The following is a 19,948-nucleotide window of genomic DNA, read 5'->3' as shown; positions in this document are numbered from 1 at the left end:
AAGAAATAAAAATAATATATAAAATAAATGTGACATTGGTGATTCAGTTTTGTAGTCATTAGTTATTACTAACTTTGTTATTTTTATTAATTAATTAATTTATTTTACCCTCCAACACCCAATTGTCATTATTTGAAATTTAACAATCACTTAAATTACTACACCATACTTAATTTTGTAACAAATACCAGCAAGACTTGTAAATGCGGTTGTAAATTGTGATGACAACTTTTTGCACAATTTTGAACTGCACTTTTAGAAGGTAATTAATCATTTTCAAAAAATTCAAGACCAATCCAAGATTACAAGAATATTACAGTACTTTTTTTTTTTAAACACCAAACAGCCCTGAGAACTCCGTTGAAATCCAAAATCTCACGCAGCATCTTTGTCTGTGCTCTCTCTCTCTCATGGCGGGTCTGTACTCTTCCCTCAGACCCCAAAATTCATCATCCAATCACTCTTTCGCCTCCAAGCTCCTCCTCCTCCTCACTCTCCTTCCTCTCACCCTCGCAGCCTTCGCTTTCATCCTTCAATGGCGAGGCGGTGCCGTGAACGACCCAGTCGCTCGATGGTCTCCCGAAGAGGCCCACAAGTTTCCGGGCATGGACAGCTCTCCTCTACCCACAATCGGCCACTCCTCATCCTCCGACTGTGTCCATCTCGGCCACAGTTCTTCGCCTTCTTTTCCTTACTATCGTGATTGGAAGTTCAAATTTCAATCCGATCTCAAGCCCAAGGTTTGATTTCTCTTCCAGATTGTTGGTTTAATGGTTTTTAGGATCGATCTGTTTCTGGGGCGTTTTTAAATTATTGTTTGCTTGTTGGGTTTTGCGAGATTCGCATTTCGATGTGTTTAAGACGTTTAACTGTATGTTAGGGCTAGTTTTGGATTGATGCATAACTGATGAATAGAAAATTAGATTAGATTTGTGTTCAATGGTTTATGCTGTTTTGGTATCTGATTTAAAATGATATAATTGACAAATACGAACTGCATGGTAGGGCTATCATTTTGGGTTGATGCGAAACTGAGGGATAAAAACGGGAATAAATTTTGTCTCACATGTTTTATGCTGTTTTGGTGTCTTGAATGAAATGATAAAATCGACACATACTAAGTTAATCAGGGTTATTAGGTTCAGCTGAGTGAAGTTTTTGCCTTTTGGGGTCCCAAATATGTTGAACTAATTTTTCTCCAATTTCAATTCCAATTCCAATTCCAAGGTACCAATTCCATTCAACCGAACATAGCACTAATTTTGAGGTTGAAAATTTTAAAAGCGTATTAGATACTCTATTTTCAAGTAGTCTTGATGAGCGAACATGTTGAAATTGAGGAGAGTTCTTGAATGTGGATTCTGGATTTTGTTGTATGATTGACGGATGTAGTTGGGTTTGTCAAAACTAAATTAATGAATAACAGTGGTGATTGGTCAGATATATCATAAGTATATATCCACTTGTATTAATAACAACTTTATGTACCCTAATCTAATTTTATGTGTAACATTGTGGAGTTGATTTGACGATGATTATGGTGCCAATGTCCTGTAAAGCGTACATTTTTATTCTGATACTGCCCAAGGTGTAGGAACACGTGTGCCTGGTTACAGGATGTGTGCTTAGACATTTGAAGCTCGGATTTCTTAGATTGACCATCTATAACCTTCAGCACCTTCATATGCTAACAATGCAATGATGATGATGCTGTACAACATAACTTATTATTCTGGGTTCTTTTGTCAATTATACGGAGAGGAGCTTAGCTGGGCCTGGGCCGTTGTTCAAGTTTTCTTACCGGCAAGGTCCTAAATTCTGAGAATACCAACTTGAGAAAACCAGCCAGTTAGAATCCTAATTTTGGTCCTATACGTTTTAAAATGACAGTGATGATTATGGATTTTTAAGGCTTGTTATTATCCGTTCTAATTAGATCTTGTATGGATGATGTCTACTTTACAGGCAAATTGTGTTCATTATACTTTTATTAATTATTCAACTATAACGATTGAGATTTTTTGAGGTCATGTTTAACTTTACTCTCAATCTGCAGATATGTATTACAACGAGTACATCAGCTGGCCTAGAGCAGATATTACCATGGATGTTCTATCATAAAGTTATTGGAGTTACAACATTTTTGCTTTTTGTTGAAGGAAAAGCTGCATCTCCTAGTGTATCTAAAGTCCTGGAATCTATTCCTGTGAGTTTGTATCCTCTGCCATCAAACTTTCTTAGTCTTTTGGTTTGCCTTTTTTTTTTTTTTTTTTTTTTTTTAATATTAAATTTCGCGGTATTTAGTTTTAATTATGTGAGCCTGAGCTTTTTGCTTTATTCTCAGGGAGTAAAAGTAATATACAGAACAAAAGAGTTAGAAGAGCAACAAGCAAAAAGGTTTGTCGTTTTTTCCCTTTTGTTACTTATTATGTCTTTAATCATTAAGTTGCCTAATTATGTATGTGTTTCTGTGCACTGTTTTTGGTATCGTTAGCCGGATCTGGAATGAGACATGGCTGTCAAGTTTCTTTTACAAACCCTGCAATTATGAGCTTTTTGTGAAGCAGTCACTCAATATGGAGATGGCTATAGTCATGGCAAGGGTACATTTTCTTGTCTCTTTGAGTATCAAAATTGTAACTGTTGTTCTTGTTTATTTTATTAATCAATAGATACTATGGTGTTTTTATGAATTTAGAATGCTGGCGTGGACTGGATAATTCATCTGGATACCGATGAATTACTGCACCCAGCAGGTGGTCGGGAGTATTCTTTGAGGCAGTTGCTGCTTGAGGTGCCTGGGAATGTGGATATGGTTGTCTTTCCAAATTATGTGAGTGAAACAATAAGTATTTGTTGTTATTCTTCTATAATAGAAACAATTCTCATTGGTAATTGTAGAAAGATGGTTAATCACATTAGTTCTGTTGTCTCTATGTACTCTTGTTTTCATAGCCATCAATTAGAAAATGTCTTCAAAGAACTTCAAGAATGATGTTGTTGTTATTATTTTAATTTTTGATCCAGGAAAGCAGTGTTGAGCGAGATGACATCAAGGATCCTTTCACGGAGGTAAAACTCGCATTCTGTTCATTTCCCTTACTTTATACTTTGTTCTCTTTCGGTAGATCTCTGTGTTCTCTTTCAGTAGATCCATATATAAAACTTTTGAGTTTGAAATCTAACACAAAGGTATTTGTGAAATTTTTCAGTGTATGTCTCATATCATTTTCTATTTGTACGTTAATTTGTTGGAAATCTCTGTGTACGTTAATGGACTGAAAAATTGTATCACGTTCTCCATTGATTTTACAAGTTAGTAAACCTTGTATAGTTGTAGAAATTTCTACATGTACACTGCTTATAGTTACAATTTAAACTCTGGCTCTAAGGAATGAAAAATTATGAATAATCACATGCATTTCACTCATAATTCTTGCAACCATTTCTCAAGGTTAGGTATCATAAAAATGCATAAGCTTGTCTAGTTTCTTTTAAAATCTCAGACCTTAGTATCTTTGATTGAAAGAACATGAATATTATTATTTTTTTTTTTTTTCTGGCTAGTTAAGGAACATGTAGAAATACATAGATTGTTAAAGACTTTTTCTTCTACTAACTTTTGACTAAGAAGACTGTTATACCTGTTAGTGACCATAATAAAGATTCAATATCATGACTTGACCTGAAACAAAACTCATGAACCACTACCACACTTGCATCAAGTATATGTGAAATTTGATAAATGTCGACCATGTTTACAGAAGTTGACCAGACACATAAATAACATGAGTCCAAATAAGATGCATTATAAAGTTTTGCTATCAGCATATTAGTCTGATATTAACAAAGATTCAAAGTAAACTGAAACTTGATTAAACAACGTTCCAAATGGGTTCTTATGAAATTGTCAATATATATTTTTTCTTGTTCTCATGTCATGCATCAGGTATTCAAGTTGGAAACAGTTGATTTTCTTTTTCTTCTGTCGAATCTGTCATGAGATCCAATTTCTCATTCAATCCAAATGATATGTCCAGAAATTTTGAATTACTATTTTTGTTTGTTGATCCCATAGTCATGGAATAAGTTAGATGTTAATTATGATCCTCTAAACATGCCAATGGAAAAGATGTATGAGGAGTGAGAAAATATTGTGATGCAGCATTTGAAATTTCACCCAATACGAGGACTTGGGTTGGTTGTATTGTTATCATCAGGCTCTGAGATGAACAGTAGTTGTCATCAGGCTCTGAGATGAACAGTTGACGTGATACAAAAATTATACCCTTTGTGGCCCTCTTGGGATTCTTCTTTGTCTTTCTTCCCTCTCCCGTTCTTTGCTCTTCGTCTTTCTGTTTTAGAGTGCTTTGACTTTATTTATCTAGTTATCTTGTGTAGGGACTGTGACATTTATTTCATTATATTAGCATGAATTTGAGGATGCATTCTACTGAAAACCTCTTTTTTTGTTGTATCTATGCTGCAAATAGGTATCAATGTTCAAGAAGAACTATGACCATCTTCCAAAGGATACATACTTTGGCATGTACAAAGAATCAACCCGTGGTAATCCAAACTACTTCTTGACTTATGGAAACGGGAAGTCAGCTGCTCGAATTCAAGATCATCTTCGACCAAATGGTGCACACAGATGGCACAACTACATGAAAACCCCAAAGTATGCTAAATTTGTCATCTATATGGGCATGCCAGAGATACCTGCTTACATATGCACATTAAGCATTCCCACTTGAAGCCTTTGTTTAATTGTTATTTATGTCATATATATATATATATATATGTATATATATATAATCTTTGGTCAAAGGAGCAGTATCATTTTTACATGTTTTAAATGTGATTTTCATGTAATCTTTGACAGTGAGATCAAATTGGAAGAGGCTGCTGTTCTACATTTCACATATTCCAAATTTTCAGATTTGACTTCCAGACGAGATCGATGTGGCTGCAAGCCTACTAAAGATGATGTGAAAAGATGCTTTATGTTAGAATTTGACAGATCTGTAAGTTCAGTTTCTTCTATCTGTTCCTACTTCATGTTATTAGTTGCAATACTATTAGTAAACATTTATTGCACAAAAATTGCTAATGAAAGCACGCTACTTTAGATATAACAATGCATATATTTTTTAATTTTCACTGTTAGTTATACTCATTTTGTTTTTCTTAATTAAATTCCCTAAGTTCTATCTACAGAAGTAATGATTATTATATTTCATATGCTGCTACTCCTACTTTGTTGTCATAATTATATTCTTGTCCTGTATAAAAAATTGTCATTGCGAGCTTGACTTGTTTTGACCATTTGTTTACTAAGAAAAATTTAAAAATGGTGGACACTTAGATATGTGTTCATTTTGTTTTTGAAATTGTTAGACATAGCTACTCTTAGATGTGTTTTTTCTTACAAAAAACTTGTTATGGGAAGTCTATAGAATGTGTTGACTAAGTGTAGGATGTGTTTGCCAAGGTTCAAATAATGAAATTTATTTTGAAATCATGGACACGTCCATAAAGGATTGGACATGCGTTCAGGAATATTAATGACGTGTTGGCATCCATTATGTGTCAGACCGGACACAAAACCTTTTTAAAAGTATCTGTGCTGCTTAAAGGGCCACCGTGGGCGTTCCCTTCTCCCTTAGATCTTGTGCGTGTTGACCTTGTGGAGAGAGTGGGAAAGGGACTACTGGACATATGTTTCTCTTGAAGAGTGGCAATGCATTAGATATATGCCATAGTTTCTTGGTTGTCCTTCAAATGTGCACAACTGCATATGTTTGACATGTGGCCTTATGTACCCGATACAACTGCCACTTGCATAGAAACTTCTCTCCACCCACTTTGTGGACATGGGGGCTACACTCTCTCATTTTCTCTCTCCTTCCTCTCCTACCTCCACCAACAACTTTCCCGGATCCCTATGGAAGGGTGTATAGTAAATCAATATCTGCAAGTGGAAAAAGTTAAGTTAATCAGGGCAGCTTGGTTTGAAGAACATCATAAAATATTTGCTATGATGTTGTTTTAAGTCAGCAGAGTTAAGTGGGGTTTTTTTTTTTTTCTTCTCAGTAATTGTTTTTTCCTTTGAAAAATTTTAAATTATTGTTGGGCCCGTTTTGTAACATCTTCAGTGTTTGAACATTAGTCATCTGACATGAAATTAAAAACCTTGGTTTTGTATGGTCTTGGATCCAAGTCTGTACCTTACATCAACTGTTCTAAATCTTTGTTTTCCTTTTCTATTAGTTTGTTTGCGTACTTATCCACATGCAAGAAATGGATGCACGTGGAGGGTTTTAGAAGTTGATATACATTGCCGAGTCTATTCCCTTCTCAGCATAAGTTTTTGAGTCGATTAGTACTCTAATTGGATGAGTAACAAGGATATGATCACAGAAAGTTGTCATCATTTTTGACGTTGTCATGCAAGAAATGGATGCACGTGGAGGGTTTTAGAAGTTGATATACATTGCCGAGTCTATTCCCTTCTCAGCATAAGTTTTTGAGTCGATTAGTACTCTAATAGGATGAGTAACAAGGATATGCTCACAGAAAGTTGTCATCATTTTTGACGTTGTCATCATTATCATCATCCCTGTCTTTTTCCCAAACGAATGAGATGGCCAGGGAAAGTGTGATCAGCAATGTAGGCTATTAAACATGGAGGTTTGATTGATATATTCATTTATTTGGAACAAAGAGTTCTATTGCAAGTTATTACTAATGATGGGTGATAACAGGAGGCCAATAAAGACATAAATTGGGGTAACGGAATTGTGAAACCAGTAAAAATAGAGTGACATAGCAGGAATTTTTACCTGATAAGTGCTTGATAGTGCTCAAGAGAATGATGACGATGACAGATGTGATGCAGATGGGCCTCTGTGAACTCTCATGCAAAGTTGTTCGTGAAGTGGTTATGCTGGTTTGGGTTAGGAGTTGGCATTAATTTCTTTTAGTAGTTAATTTTTAGAAACCCAATTATCATTGCTTTTGATGTCAGGACAACATGACACACAGAATGACACTAGCTTGTTAACAGGAAACCGAAGAAGCTACTTCTTTTGGGAGTTTATACTGTGTGTTATCATCAATCATGCTCTTTCCCCCACCCCCCCCCCCCCCCCCCCCCCCCCCCCCAATAATGAATGGGCCTTTTCAAATCCTTTTCTGGAGTTGTTTTTCATCCAAATGTCAAATATGTTCTTACTTACGAATAGTAGAGGCATTGGGTATACTGTTAGTTTCTATATTATGAAATTATCAGGAGCAAGTAATAGTCATTTGGTTAATATATAATTAAAACCTTATAGCACAATAATGTGATTAAATATGTAACACATTTTTATTTAGTGAGTTGAGTTTGCTGTGAGTCCTATTTTCCTTTTGACAGATATTTCATTGTAACAAGTGCACATTGCTAATTGCAGGCATTCATAATTGCTTCAACTGCAACAGAGGAGGAAATGCTTAGCTGGTATATTTGAACTGCTAAACATTAGTATTATTTTCCTTGAATTTGTCTCTTCAATCAGAATATTCGGAGAATCCTTTAGATCTAATTGATTCAATTCCATGGAAATGTTATCAATATATACTTCTTTTCCGAATCCTTTATTTTTCAAACAAATTTACGATTTGTTATTTTTGCTTTTGGCTTAGGTACCGTGAACATGTAGTTTGGACTGACAAAGCACTGAACACAAAGCTATTGAGAAAGGGTATTTTAACTCGCATATATGCTCCCATGGTAAGAACGATCTCTGCTATGTTCTAAAATCTTTTGCTGGGAAAAATGAAGATACGTGAAACAAAAATTATTAAACCTAATATTCTCATCTATCCATCTAAAAAAGCAGCTAAGCAATAAAAAAGTTATCAGTAGGTAAGAGCTAAGAGAAGGGAAATGCATTTGGTATGTGGCATTGCCATTAAATGGTTACATTTTGTTTCCTAGTTCCCTTTGCACATGTACATCTGTAAAATTTGTAACTGCTACTGAAAATGGTCAACTTATATTTTTGTTGAAATCCTTTATGATCGTCATACACATGCTGACTTATAGAAGATTGTTTCTTCCCTGGTGGCGGAAGCTTGGGGAAAGGTGGGTCTATCCCATCTGGTGCTATTGCATGTCAATATCATCGATAATTCTATTACATGAACAACAAAAATAGTTTTATTTGTATGTTTTGTCAAAATGCTGTATTTGCTTGTTTTTATAGTCCCTCACTCTTTCCCAACCAACAAACGCTTTTTATCTTCTCATTTTTATTATTGGCTGTTGTGTGGTTCAGGCCATCGTTCAAGGGTTGAGAGAGTCTGGTGTTTTTAACTCTGTTATTACGTCTGCCCCAACAACTCTATCAAAGGACAAATTCTTAGCATCGGTTGAGAGTAGTAACTCATCTAGAGCAGTTGCCTCTGAATCACATCCGTCAAGAAAGATTGGTAGAATTAGCGAGTCTCAGGCAACTGCTAGGAAAGTTTTGGAAATTGCCACTGTTGCATCTCATGAAGCAGCAGTGCCACCATCGTCTCCCCCAGGCATGGATCATGACCTCCTTATTGAAGTATGATAGCTCTCTATTCATGATTGCTGCTGTTCTCTTTATTCATTCGGGGTTTGGAAGAGAACGTGTAATTTTCTTATTTGCTTCAAGAAGAATCCAAGGAGAGTCGAAAGCAACGTGATATGTGGCTGAGGCTCATTTTTTTCAATTCATGGGTTCTTCCCGATCATTACCCAAGCGCAGGTGTACATGAAACGTGGAGCGGGGTTTTCCAATTTAGCTTTTTTTTTTTAGGCGACATGGTGTTGGAATGGGTTACATTGGCTTCTGATTGTAATGTATAGAAAGCAGATGGTGGTGACATTGGTGCTATACTTTTTTTTCATTATATATGATAAACACTGTGTTGTAGAGTACTAACAGAGTCCAGAAAGTTGTCAGCTTCATCAACTTATTAAAGTCATTCCTTATTGAGTTTGGAATCTCAATTGAGGGGTGAGAAAATTGTGGGCAGGCAATTGATTGATTTATGAAGAATCAGTTTCCTTTGATCGATTGATTGTAAAGGGTTGGCAACTATTTTTGTTTCGTGTTTTTGCTTTAGAGTGACTATTTCGAAACTTGTTTGGTAACGTAAATTTGTTGCAAGATTTTTGACAAAAAGTGTTACAAGTTTGAAAAAGTTGAATGGCTAGTTAAAAATGTCATTTTAAAAGGAAAAAAAAAAAGATTTTTTTCTTTTTGTTTTTTGAACAGTGTTTTGTAATAGTGCGGAAGCAAACAAAAGCATCATTTTTATGCTTAACGCTTTCGATTTTGATCTCAATTTTGAAAGCGCTTCAGTACTACTCAAGCGTTTCCTCCTACCAATTGGTGAAACCTTGTTGCGTCCCTCTGCTCTTTTTTCTTTTTCTCATTTTTCTTTCTAATCAAACAAAGCATAAACATGTGCCCTTCTAGAGCATGGCCTCTGCATGTCTTTTACTCCCTCCTAAGCAAACAGTGAGTAAGCAAATGAAACACAATGGAGAACGATAGAAGAAAAAGAAGAGGCATTCCAAGGAAGTATGATGGTTATGTGCACTGAGCAAACATCACTCATCTAGTGATCCAATTTATTTTATTATTATTATTAATTTTTTTTTTTTTGGTGGTGACAAATAACACAGCATTTTGTCTCTACAAGAAATTGAACACTCCCTTTCATTCTTGAGAGAAGTTGAGGAGATATTTGTATGGTAAGTGTCCAATCCCAAGTCAGTGATAGTGGCATACCACCACAAGGCATCACTTGGTGCGGAACAGGGCCATGACATTAGGCGCCACCACTCACCTTGGGCAGACCCACCGGGGGAAAAAGAAAGGTAAATCATCATCCGGTGATTTTAAGAAATGGTTGAATGTGTATATATATATATATATATATATATATATATTTTGGGGTCATTAGCAAAAAAATACGCACCCCGTGTATACCATCTACTTTGTTATTTAAGAACTCGAATCCGCACTGTCTATTTTGAAAGATAGAAAAGATATCACTACACCACACGATCTTGATAATTGATAATAATTAGATACTATTTAACTTTGTCATTTTAAGACCTTCCTAATCAACTCAGATGGGCAAAATATTAGACTTGACTCTCTAACTCATGAGGCTTTTTAGTTGATTTGGCTGTGAGTGTCATCAATTATCCCAACGAACCACTTGCATTTAATAATACCTAAAACAAGTTGGGCATTAGAATGGGCACACGACTGCCATAATTTCCTAGTAGGAATTTTGTGAGAAAACTGATCTGGTTATTAAAAGAAATCATTTCATAATCATATGTTATGCATGGCTGATTATGGACTTCTTGAGAAGATAATTCTCTCTCTCTCTCTCTAACCGAAGATGAGTTTACATATATACGTACATACATATATATACGCACATACATATATATATATATATACATATATGTTTGACAACACTTGGGCCCATAACAGCTGTATTTTCTTCCTTACAACCAAAGGTTGCTCTGTATTCTTCTTTACATTCCCTCATCTATTGCACATTGGTACTTCCCCACTTTCTTCAATAATGGATCTCCCCACTCTCTCTCTGATGTGTTTTTTTGGTAAAACAGTATCATATGTTCATCTCTCCTAATCCTTGGATGAGTTGACCACAGGGGCAAAAGAGTAGTTTTAGGAAAAGGTAAAATGTAATCTCTAGTTATTGCTTAGTTGGTATAGCTTCTCTTCTTTTAAAGGAGAGACGAGAAATTCGAACCTCACAGCGGATAATAAAATGTATGATTTAGATTGCACATTTTCAATCCATTTCAATCAATGAGCTTTTTGATGTTCAAGTTTAAGCTCTATAACCGAACTCAAGTTTGAGCTCAAACACATCAAGCGATTCAAGCCCGTATGTAGTATTCGACCTTAACTTGAATATTGCGCACATGGTTCGTTTAATCAATTTGAAGTTTAAACTCAAAATTTAAATCAAGATTGATGGAGATAAAACTAATTATATATCTGTAGAAGCCTTAACAAAAGAGTTACGAATTTGTTATGAACATATTCGCAAGCTTAACGAAGTGATTGATGAAATGTTCAAATCTAATTCATTTATTGAACGCTTAGACAATGAATTTGAACTTGACTCGTTTATTCAGTAAATAAATTCAAAATAAAATATAGTGGAATTGACATTCATAAATCAGTTTGGTTCATTTACATCTAGGATTACCGAAAATTATAAAACATGATAGTTATGAGATCTAGACAATTAATGGTGGAAATGGCAACAATACCCTTTAGATCTATCATAAGTATGGGACCTATCTAATTGGCATGAACCTCGGCAGTCCCATCCCTAAAAGTGGGCTGCCACTTGATGCTGTTTGGCACCAAAATAAAGCTGAACCAAGCGTTATTTCAGTAATTTAATTTGCAACAACTGTTTAAAATGAGGAATTGAGAGAAGCAGAGGCCCCATGGAGCACAAAAGATTCTCATAATTCAAAAGAAGGTTCCCTCCATGAATACATATGACTGCCTTTTTCTATACAATTCTGCTTTAACACCCACGTGTTGAACAGATGAAACTTATCATGAAAAAAGGATCAGAATTATGAATTATTGAACGCAAGCAAAAGAAAGACCATCATCAACTTGAGCGTCCTTGGAGCTCTCAAAAAATCTGCCTCTTTCTGCTCTTTGATATCATAAACAATGCTTCATCTGAATTTTAAAGCTACTCTTTCTGAATTTCATGAAAGGTAGTATCCAAGTTCCAATAAGATTTTTGATAATTCACAGTTTTTGCAATTTTGGAAATTGGGTAACAAAGTTTTGTAGCTTAAATTCATAGTATGTACCAAAATCAACAATATATGTATGTGTGTATATATATATATATATTATAAGCAAGCTTTCCATTAAAGAAACAAACTAGTACCAAAATCAACATTATAGTTCATATAGGCAAAATGGGTATTTTTTTTTTGGAATTGTTCATCGTATTTATAAATGTTGAAGCTTTTGGAAATCACTTGACTTTTGCTTGGTTTGATGTGAAGTGATGGTTCTTAATGGCAAAGAAGAAGAGCTGGTTCAATCTACTAAAGAGGTTGTTCATTTCAGACACACATTCAAAGCCAGAAAAGGTGTATATTTTTGCTTCTTTGATGAGTTTCAACTCTCACTATTTGTTTGCTTTACTCAATGCTACAACTACTACTTTCCAGAAGGAGAAGAGAAGGAGATGGGCATTTGGAAGGCTTAAAATCAAGAGATTAGCCTCAATTGCAGCGCCGTCGCCATCAAGAGAAGGCGCGCTATGTGAAGCAGACGAGCAGAGGAAGCATGCTGTGAATTTGGCTATTGCAACAGCTGCTGCGGCTGAAGCTGCCGTGGCTGCTGCAGAGGTTGCTCGGTTAAATGGCATCGATCAATTTAGCTATCAATACGAGGCAGAAACACGAGAATTTTCACCCCATCACATTCTAACCATTGCTCCTCAATTGGCTCATCAATGTGAGAAGGAGATTCAAAATCGCGCTGCCACCAAAATTCAGACTGCTTTTCGCAGCTATCTTGTGAGTTTCCTCCATATGCTCCTCTATTGAAGATAAAAACATCTCATCTTTCTTTGTAGTTATTGAAATCATGTCAATTGTAGCACTTTTTGCAATATGGAAATGGAAATATAATAATAAAAATACTTAAACATGATCTGAAACCTTCAAGAGTTGATTTGAGTAGGGAATGAAAAACTATGTCTAGACTAAGAAGGAATTGTAGTTAGGAATAAGTTTTTTTGTAATGGTGATCTTAGACTCTTACTGCTCATGTTTTTCCAAATTTCACAAGAAGAACAGAAAAAGCAATTCTATGTATTGAACTGGTCCAGAGAATACTATCTAACAGAACAAATGTTCTCAAAATGGATTTAACATTGATGTGGAAGCATTGCAGGCAAGGAAAGCTTTGAGAGCATTGAAGGGACTTGTTAGGCTTCAAGCCATTGTTAGAGGCCGAGCCGTTAGACGCCAAGCTATCACTACTCTAAGGTGCTTGCAGTCCATTGTAAATATCCAGTCACAGGTCTGTGCAAGGAGAGGTCAAAAGGGGGAGGGAACTTGGCATTGTGATGACAAACAAGAGTTGGGAGATTTGAGAGACAAGGAGATAAAGGTATGTAAAAAAAAAAAAGTTGGTCTTTCTTGATCCACAGAACTCAATTGAACTAAGCAATGCCTTAAATCAACTTATTGAGCTTTAAATCAGTGATCTTGTTTCACCTTTCTGCTCTACCAAGAACTATGTGCTCAACACTTCAACTGTAGACGGATTTGTCTTCTTCCTCCACGCGCATCTGTGCTCCTCTGGTCATTCCTTAGACTATGCACTAACAATTTCAAGCATATCACTCATTACAAACACAATGATTGATCTTCCTTGTTCATTGCCAAACCATTTCAACTAATTCTTCATTCTTCTGATTAATGCTGTTTCTCTCTAAGGAAAGCATTCATATGAGTCAGACTTATTTGTTTAGTCAATGGTCTTGATCAATATGAGTAGCAAAAACTTCAAATTTGCAGATTGATTCAAACAGTCAGAGAAGGTGGGATGATAGCATTCTATCAAAGGAGGAGGCAACTGCGCTGTTCTTAAGCAAGAGAGGGGCCCTAATCAAGAGAGAACGAATGAAGGAATACTTGAGCCATCGCGTAAATTCCTTACATAAAAATTCTTTAAATTTCTTTCATAAGACTTTGTTTTTTCTAGCTGGTTGTTTACTTGTGAAGGCAAATGTTTTCAGAAGTCAGCAGAATCAGAAGAGAACAAGGTAAATGGAAGATGGAGAGACTTGTTAGAACAATGGGTGGACACCCAATTGGCTAAAAGGGAAGACCTTAAAATCCCAGACACAGTTTTCTCTCCAAAGGCAAGAGTCAGAGAGGAATTTGGAGGAAAACAACTCAAACTGAGAAATTCCCCAAAACAATATCACATAGAGGGACTGGACTCACCAATGCATGTCCCCAGAAGATCATTTAATCATCGAAAGCAACGATCCATTGGAGATGGCAATTCCTTCGCAGGCTCCCCCATTGTTCCAACTTACATGGCTGCTACTGAATCTGCCAAGGCAAAAGCAAGATCAATGAGCTCGCCGAGGTTAAGGCCAGTGAGTTTAGACACTTGCTCTGAAACAAATTCACCATACAAGTATAAGCTCTCTCCTATATCTTCTCTCAACAGCGACGTGTTGGGAAGCAGTAGGATTGGCAATCCCAGTGTTTTCCAACAGAGATCTCCGTGCATAAAAAGTCTTCCAAGTCACTTGAAATCAAGCAGAACCTTGAAGGATCTCAGCTTTGATTCAGGGTGCTCATTGCCAACTTGGGATCACATGGTGCCTTCAGCCGATTCACTGGCTGGAGCAAGAATTTACAACAGTTGAGTTGGTTTTGAGTACAGAAAGTAGTGATGTTGTGTTGATGTTTCATCTGCTAGCCAACAGATCATATTTGATTGCTAAATGGTCCATTGTAGAAAAAATTCATCAACAGTCTCTGCCAAAGACTAACTCATCTCAACTTAGGAGGCTTTGAATATATCAGTAATTTATAATTTTGGTGACCTAAACAGTTGTAAAATCCTATGTTTCGATTTATTTTTTTCATCTTTCGACCAAGTAAGGAAGTGGATAAGATTCCTTCTAATGCAAGAAGAAGAAGAATTTTCGGATGCAAATCTTGACATTTCAACATAGGCAATGCAGCAATGCAACTTTCCCAGTTTCCCCCCATCATTCTTCTTGCTTGTTGCAATTCATGAAGTGACAACACCCAAGAGCTCTTTGTCGCCTAAAATGCAGTCATCTATCATGTACAAAATTGGCATTTCTCTACCGTTACTGATCTTTTCATTTTTCATACGGTTCATTCTTCTGATTACAAGTATGCTTCATCTAATCCTGTCCAGGCATAAAATGTTTTGCTACAATTTCTAAAAACTCACTAAGTACAGCAGAATGTTCAAAATTGTAGGAAGGTATATCAAGAATTAATATGTGGACTAGCTAGCCTCTCAAATTCCACACAACACATCTCTTTCAAATGGCTATGCACCTCTGTTGAAAATTTGGGATGGTTTAGGTCCCCAGGTAGAAAAAATGTTTTCTTAGCAAATATTTGTAAGAAGCTTCATTTCCACCTTAACAAAGTCAATAAGAAAAAAAAAATTCAACCTCTTAATCACAATGGACATTCACTATTGGATGCATAAAGAATATATCATGAACCAAAGAAGGTTGTCCATTTTTCTGGTTCTTTTTTTTTTTTTTTTTTTTGAGTCCTTCATTAATATTACCAAGCCACACTTCTAGTTTTAGGCATGTCAATGGCCATGGGGATTATTGTCCAAATCTTAGATAATATGCACTAAAAGCTCAATTGCAGCAAATTGTTTCAAGAACAAACCATTTGGAATAGTTTTCCAAGTTCCAAATCTAGATGATGTATGGGTATTGTACAAAATACACCTTTATGGAATGGAAGGAAATACTGCAACAAAGCTCAATTGAAGACACAAAGGAAAAAGAACTGACACCCATACACACACACACACATAAATAAACACAGTTAATACACCTGAACCATCTACCAGGTCCTCCTGTATTTGGTGAAAGAAATACATCAATCCCAAAAAAAATCCCCAAACCATTGGATTGTTCCCAAGTTAATCACCATGGAAGTTTAACTGAAGAAGATTGTAATTCCAGACGAAACCTATGTTTCTTCAGCAAGCTCAAGCCAATGCGTTATTGAAAATTTAGTGTATGCCTTGTGAAAACTAAGTTGCCCGTTTGACATGCCATTTGATCAGTTGATGTTTTGCTATGAATTAAAGACTCTGTAAGAAAAGTATCTCCTCTATATTAAACAATTTTGTTTTGTTTTTTTTTTTTTGAAATACTGTTTTGCCTTATCCAAGAGATTGTGGAGAAGTATCCTGACTAAATACAAGCCAAAATTCCAGAAGATTGACAAACCAAAGCTTAAGAATATGTGAAATGTTTTGCAGCAGCACAAAAATAAGTGAAAACAAAGTCAGATCATGATCTACATATCAGTAACTGTGAATTTAACAATTAAATGAATGGATATATTAGTTCGAGTAATTTCTAGGGGGGAAAAAAAAATAGTCCAAGCCCTCCTAAGCCAGTAAATGCAGATATTAGTTCAATCTCTATCACAATTAAACTCACAAGACCCCTCAATACTCAAATATAGAACAATCATAATCTAAAAGGAGTCAGGATTGTAAACGTACCTATTGTAAGGAGTTGTTGCTCCTAAAGTGGCATGCATGGAGAACTTAAATCTCTGTGGTGTTACCTACGGGAAAAAAAATGTAATGTCTGTGTCTAATATAAAGATATATGTGCATATGTGTATATATTTGTATGTGTGAGGGTAATTTAATTTTTTTAAAAAAAGAAAAAGAAAAAAAAAAAAAAAAGTCAAAGGGTGGTGGTGGGACCCACCACCCACTCACTTTTAATGGTCTAGAGACCATTTTTTGGATCTCACTTTCTCTCTCCCCGTCAATTTCCTTCTTACTCTCATTTCACATCATTTTTCTTCTCTTCTTGGAAGCCAACTTTGAATCAGGATTCTAGCTTCATTTCTTGCCTGATTTAAGTGCCGTTTGAGGCAAAATGACGAGCACGATGAGCTCTACGTGCTAGTACCAGAAATTCCAGCTTTTGGTCCTCTTTGGGAGCTCTAATTTAAGAACCCATTTTTAGGAATTTTGCTCATTTTGAGGTAGGGGCATCTTCATCCAATCCTTTCTTGTTCTATTGTGAATTACACCTCCTTGTTGTGTCAAACATGTTTAATTGGGAGTTAATTGTATCTATGATTATATGAATGATGTCTAGAGAATTTTCAAGAGCTTAATTATGACTTGTTTCATGTGTAAAGTATGTTTAGATGTTGTTTTATCATGCTTATTATATGTTAACATGCTGAAAATGACTAATGAGAACATGTTTATTTAGATTGTGTCAAATTTCCCATTGTCATAATATTGAGATTATATGTACATCCATGCACATGTCATTGGGATGCATGAAATGGGAGAATTTGTCTTGAAATGAAAATGGGGAAAATTTTGGGAGAAGAGTTTTGTCAAATAGTTTTGATAAACTCGATCGTTGGGGGGTTACCAACGTGCCGGAGGTTAATATAGCCTAGAGGGGACTAGGGAGTCGCCCTAGCGTGGTTGAGCTATTCGGACTCCTCGATGACGCTGCGGTGTTACCAAAGGTCTAGGGACGATAACCAATCCTCCTCTCGTGTCGCGGCGGGGTTACCAAAGGGCGGGCTGTATTAACATTTGAAAGTGATGGTTTTGTGAATGAAAATGGGGAGTGGCATTAGCATGCATTGCATTTCATTGCACTGCATGGTTTATAATTGGAATTGATGTGCATATTGTTTTAATTTCTTATATTGCATGATCCTTATTTCCCATTGGCCTATGCTTTGTTTGGATTCACAAGGACACAAGAATTGTGTCTTAAGTGTCACCTACTGAGCTTTATGCTCACCCTACTATTTATATTATTTTTTTTCAGGTCTTGGAAATGAACCGGTGGACGACAATCCACCTCAAGCTTGAAAGTTGTTAGAAGGTTGTTTGCTATTTTGTATTTTTACAGTTTTATGTATATTCATAGTTGTGGGAATGTAACTAAGTTAGTATGCATGTCTTTGTAACTTAAGAACGAACTTGTCTTTTGTTTGATGTAAATGAAAATAATGGAATTATGGTATATGTTTCTATGCAATTGTATCATGTAACGTTGTAAGACAGGGACTTTAAATCTTAACCATGTATTTTGGGACTGTAATTATGATAATTTAGATTAATTGGTGTGTGGATGTTCCACTATGAGAGGAACTATGTTGAGGTATAATGAACGGATGAATGGGAAGCTGGATGATATTATGTGTTTTGTGTATTGGGACAGGTTGTTAAAGGCCCATTTTTAGGGGAGGTTATGCCGATTTTTTTTTTAAATTTTGGAATCAGCTAGGGTCGTTACAAATTTGGTATCAGAGCCCATAGTTCGAAAACCATTAGGACAACGGGTAGAGGCCTACATAGGATTGCGTGGAATGTTGATTTCATTGTGTATATGACTATTTGTTACTTGTTTATTACTTGAACAAGCATGCTTAACTGCTTATGTGCTTACGTGCTTAAATGTCTATGGTAAAATATTTCTTGCATGGTTTTGCATGCTAAGTGTCATTACGACATCATTTCACGTTGAGTCGTCTATAGTGGACTTTAGTGTAATGTCATTGAACCGTTTTCTCGTTTTGTAGCACGATGTCACGGCGTGAGGAACAAAGGGAAGTTGGGTCCAGGCCGACTAGGGGTGGTGTTGGTGAGAGCTCCAGCTCCAATCTGGAGGAGCTAAATGATGAGGACACACTTCTTAGGGACTTGATTCCCCCGAGAGTTGTCCCCACAAGGAGGGATAATGTTGAAGCACCCGTCGAAGTGGGTGAAGGTTCTGTAGCACTGGAGTTAAATCATTTGTTGCAAAATGTCGTGAGGGCAACGATTGCTGCTCAGTCGCAGTCGACACCACAACCTACAGTTCAAGTTGAGGAGATGCCAGCTCAGAAGCGTCTCAAGATTATTAAGGGGTTTTCTCAGCTGATGCCGGTTATGTTTGAGGGCGGTGCGGATCCAATGATAGCAGATGACTACATGGAGCAAGTTGAAACTCAATTGACTTCTATGGATGTGACGGAGGATCATTTGAAGATCATCCTAGCTACTTATAAGTTTGCTAAAGATGCCAAATTATGGTGGAAGTCGGTTACGAGCCGGTACAAGGTGGAGGAGATGAGTTGGGACAAGTTCAAGGAATTGTTTTATGAAAAGTACTTTCCGCTTTCCAAAAGATGGGAGTTACAAGACCAGTTTCATAAACTTATTCAAGGGAGCATGTCAGTGGCAGAACATGAGAACAAGTTTACTTCACTTTCTCGCTTTGCTCCAGAAATGGTGAGAGATGAAGTTAACAAGACTCGGAAGTTTGTTTCTGGTCTTAATGATCGGATGAGGCCGTTGATCACGGCACAGTTCATCAAGGTATATTCTGAAGCAGTGGAAAGGGCTTTAATGTTAGAAGCGGATAACAGAGATAAGGATGCGAGAAGAAAACAGTGGAAGGAGAAGAGGGGTGCAGGGCCATCCTCAGAAGAATCTTCTTGGAAGATGAATAAGGGTGGTTCATTTCAGTTTCAGGGGCAACAATCTACACGATCTGTTCCTACCACTCTTGTGCCAGTTGAATTTGATAAGGGTGGAGTTGTTTGTTATCAATGTCAACAGCCTGAGCATTACAAATCCAGTTGTTCTATGAGATCATCTTCAGTTTCTTCAGTTCCGAAGGTTTGTTATGGGTGTGGCCAGTAGGGCCATTTGATTCGGGACTGTCCGAGTCAGGGAGCAGGCACCACTAGTGGCAAAGGGTCACGGCAGAGGCCGTCACAGTCGGCTACGGTTCAATCAGGTTTCAGACCACCGCCACCACCACAGCCTGCTTTGTCTTCTCAGGGTTCATGACCAGCTAGGAAGGATACTCCTACTGTGTCGGCACAACAGTCTGGTGTTCAGATTAGTAGTTCACAGGTACAGGCACCGCAGGGGCGTGTCTTTGCCCTTGCATCCACTGATGCATCTCTTGGATCTTCAGTTCTCCGAGGTATATTTCTAGTGTTTGGTTCTTGGGCCTGTGTTTTGTTTGATTCTGGTGCATCCCATTCTTTCATTTCATCATCATTTGTACTTGCATCGGAGTTAGA

General features: G+C 36.6%; 2 protein-coding genes across 3 annotated transcripts; both read left to right on the top strand.

The window, feature by feature from the left end:
- Nucleotides 1–345: 345 nt before the first annotated feature.
- LOC132299388 (glycosyltransferase-like KOBITO 1) lies at nucleotides 346–9,091 on the top strand. Its single transcript, XM_059795951.1, has 11 exons — nucleotides 346–740; nucleotides 2,057–2,206; nucleotides 2,345–2,397; nucleotides 2,495–2,603; nucleotides 2,699–2,833; nucleotides 3,028–3,072; nucleotides 4,494–4,681; nucleotides 4,886–5,027; nucleotides 7,458–7,504; nucleotides 7,690–7,777; nucleotides 8,325–9,091. Exons 1-11 carry the CDS (start codon nucleotides 411–413, stop codon nucleotides 8,604–8,606), a joined length of 1,569 nt encoding a protein of 522 aa, XP_059651934.1. The 5' UTR covers nucleotides 346–410; the 3' UTR covers nucleotides 8,607–9,091.
- Nucleotides 9,092–11,509: 2,418 nt separating this feature from the next.
- On the top strand, nucleotides 11,510–14,988 carry LOC132299387 (protein IQ-DOMAIN 11). 2 transcript variants are annotated; one of them, XM_059795950.1, is made up of 6 exons: nucleotides 11,510–11,818; nucleotides 12,119–12,205; nucleotides 12,287–12,637; nucleotides 13,017–13,235; nucleotides 13,646–13,774; nucleotides 13,870–14,988. In XM_059795950.1, exons 2-6 carry the CDS (start codon nucleotides 12,131–12,133, stop codon nucleotides 14,509–14,511), a joined length of 1,416 nt encoding a protein of 471 aa, XP_059651933.1. In that variant the 5' UTR covers nucleotides 11,510–11,818; nucleotides 12,119–12,130; the 3' UTR covers nucleotides 14,512–14,988. The 2 variants fall into 2 exon arrangements, with proteins under 2 accessions (XP_059651933.1, XP_059651932.1); XM_059795949.1 differs by having other exon boundaries at nucleotides 11,512–11,818; nucleotides 13,867–14,988.
- The last annotated feature ends 4,960 nt before the right edge of the window (nucleotides 14,989–19,948 follow it).

Source organism: Cornus florida, unplaced genomic scaffold, assembly GCF_030987335.1.
Source record: "Cornus florida cultivar Cherokee Brave unplaced genomic scaffold, ASM3098733v1 CherokeeBrave_3.0.0_Hap2_Chr03, whole genome shotgun sequence".
NCBI classification, from domain to species: domain Eukaryota; kingdom Viridiplantae; phylum Streptophyta; class Magnoliopsida; order Cornales; family Cornaceae; genus Cornus; species Cornus florida.
This window is presented reverse-complemented; position numbering and strand designations above follow the sequence as displayed.

What these genes read in the sequence shown, in the direction of transcription:
- LOC132299388 (XM_059795951.1), top strand. Translation starts at nt 411, where the DNA reads ATGGCGGGTCTGTACTCTTCCCTCAGACCCCAAAATTCATCATCCAAT. An exon ending in AAGTCCTGGAATCTATTCCT is followed by an intron (nt 2,207 to 2,344) that starts GTGAGTTTGTAT and finishes CTTTATTCTCAG; the next exon opens with GGAGTAAAAGTAATATACAG. An exon ending in GAGGAGGAAATGCTTAGCTG is followed by an intron (nt 7,505 to 7,689) that starts GTATATTTGAAC and finishes CTTTTGGCTTAG; the next exon opens with GTACCGTGAACATGTAGTTT.
- LOC132299387 (XM_059795949.1), top strand. Translation starts at nt 12,131, where the DNA reads ATGGCAAAGAAGAAGAGCTGGTTCAATCTACTAAAGAGGTTGTTCATT. An exon ending in CACATTCAAAGCCAGAAAAG is followed by an intron (nt 12,206 to 12,286) that starts GTGTATATTTTT and finishes ACTACTTTCCAG; the next exon opens with AAGGAGAAGAGAAGGAGATG. An exon ending in CTGCTTTTCGCAGCTATCTT is followed by an intron (nt 12,638 to 13,016) that starts GTGAGTTTCCTC and finishes GAAGCATTGCAG; the next exon opens with GCAAGGAAAGCTTTGAGAGC.